The 1617-nt window shown below is 33.8% G+C and overlaps 1 protein-coding gene across 2 annotated transcripts in view; it reads right to left on the bottom strand.

Annotated features, from left to right (window-relative positions):
* Positions 1–1305, bottom strand: part of LOC145263394 (uncharacterized) — an 8422-nt gene extending 7117 nt beyond the window's left edge. For both annotated transcript variants that reach the window (XM_080120397.1, XM_080120398.1), the window contains exon 1: positions 1215–1305. Coding sequence is in view for 1 of the 2 variants with exons in the window: in XM_080120398.1 (XP_079976524.1) it covers positions 1215–1221 (7 nt within the window). In the remaining variant the exon portion in view is untranslated. The remainder of the gene's footprint in view (positions 1–1214) is intronic.
* Between the last annotated feature and the right edge of the window lie 312 nt (positions 1306–1617).

Here is a 1617-nt window from a genome sequence, read left to right as displayed (position 1 = left end):
GGCGAAAAAGGTGACCCCTCCTTGTAGAAATGTGTCCACTTGAGGGTAAAAGAATTAATGTTTTAGCCAAATCTTCGATATTTATCGTCCGAACGGTCGAGCTTCCAAACGATTCTGATCTCGTGAAAATCCGTCGCCTATGTCGTACGTTTTAGGCAGACATACATACATACATTTAAACAGACAAGTAAGATTTATATTATAGAGTTTCGTGATGAATGTGTTTTTGTGTGATGTTAATTTCTTTAAATGTGTAATGAAAGTCGTATCCAGTGTAAAACTATTCTTCAAAATTGATTTTAACTCGTTTATTGACATCATAAAAACTACTAAACAAAAACTATGGAAGGCAGTAATTACTGAGGATACAGTTCAGAGACTCAGCATTTCCATCCCATCGCGGTTAGCCCCCTGACGAAGATTAGAGGAACAGTTGGCCGAAACGTCGTGTAACAACAACTATGAAAATGAGGATAACAATCCGCAAACAAATAAATAACAAAGATATACAAATTACTCATCTAAAACGATTCCAATAATAAGATAAACTAATAAATAAAATGCGCATTCCTTTTTGTCAACCAAACACATGCTTATATTTAGGCACGAGCAGATAAACCCCTGAAGCAGCATAACGTCTAAATGCTATATAGATGTTTAAATTAATGTTAACGTCTATTTTATACAAACTTGTTTCCCTAGAAATTTATGATTTAACTGATATTGTTTCAAAAGTACCTGGAGAATATAACAATTGAAATTGGTAATAAATTATATGCACCTCGATGGAATTCTGAAAATGTAGTCGTTTTAAAGAAGAAAAAGCATTGTTATTGACGATATAATGAAGGCTGGTGATACCGGTTTCTGTTATTTCGAATGCATCAAACATTGATATAATTTTATTTTCTGTTCTATTAGCAAAATTCAGTCATGTTTCTTCTCCTGTAAAACAACCAAACCAAACACCACGAATAAATATTTTGAGGCATGAACAACTCAACGCATAAATAGATTTAACAAAATAGCCCAATTCAGCAGCCAATAATTCTAAAGGGGTTTATATACCATAACATAAATAACGAAGCCGAATCAAACAACGAAAGTTGTCTTTTAACAAGGCATGCGTATTGTTTCTAGAAAATGCAATTGAAAGTTGGCCGAGTATCAATAAACCTTTTAAAACATTAACTCATGCAGTGATTTAAGCTCACCTGACATTACTAAGTTTGTAATATTCAATTGTTGGAATTATTTCAATCCATACTAGGATAAATTGTAACGGTTCCGTTGACAAAAAAAAACATGTTATCTAACTGCACGTCATAAGTAGAGTTGGATGCATTGTGACGTGTTATTTTCCTAATGGGTCGTAGCATTTGCGTGCGTGGAAACTCGACAGTTGCCACATTTTTACGCAGTCCTTTGCATCATTTTTGTACTATGCAAGGCTTTTAAAGCTGCTCTGTCTGTGCAGTAAATGGAAGCACTTCAAATTTTTTATATAGCAAGTTCTCCAAACAACGCAGGAAGTCACTTGATGTAGAGGTCTAAAAACAAATACAACTTCAAGGTCTAAACTAGTGAACGATAAGTGTCATATAGATAGATTTCAAT

Source organism: Euprymna scolopes, chromosome 3, assembly GCF_053919585.1.
Source record: "Euprymna scolopes isolate OS-2025 chromosome 3, ASM5391958v1, whole genome shotgun sequence".
Taxonomy (NCBI): domain Eukaryota; kingdom Metazoa; phylum Mollusca; class Cephalopoda; order Sepiida; family Sepiolidae; genus Euprymna; species Euprymna scolopes.
Note: the sequence above shows the minus strand (reverse complement) of the source record. Positions and strands in the feature narration are given on the sequence as shown.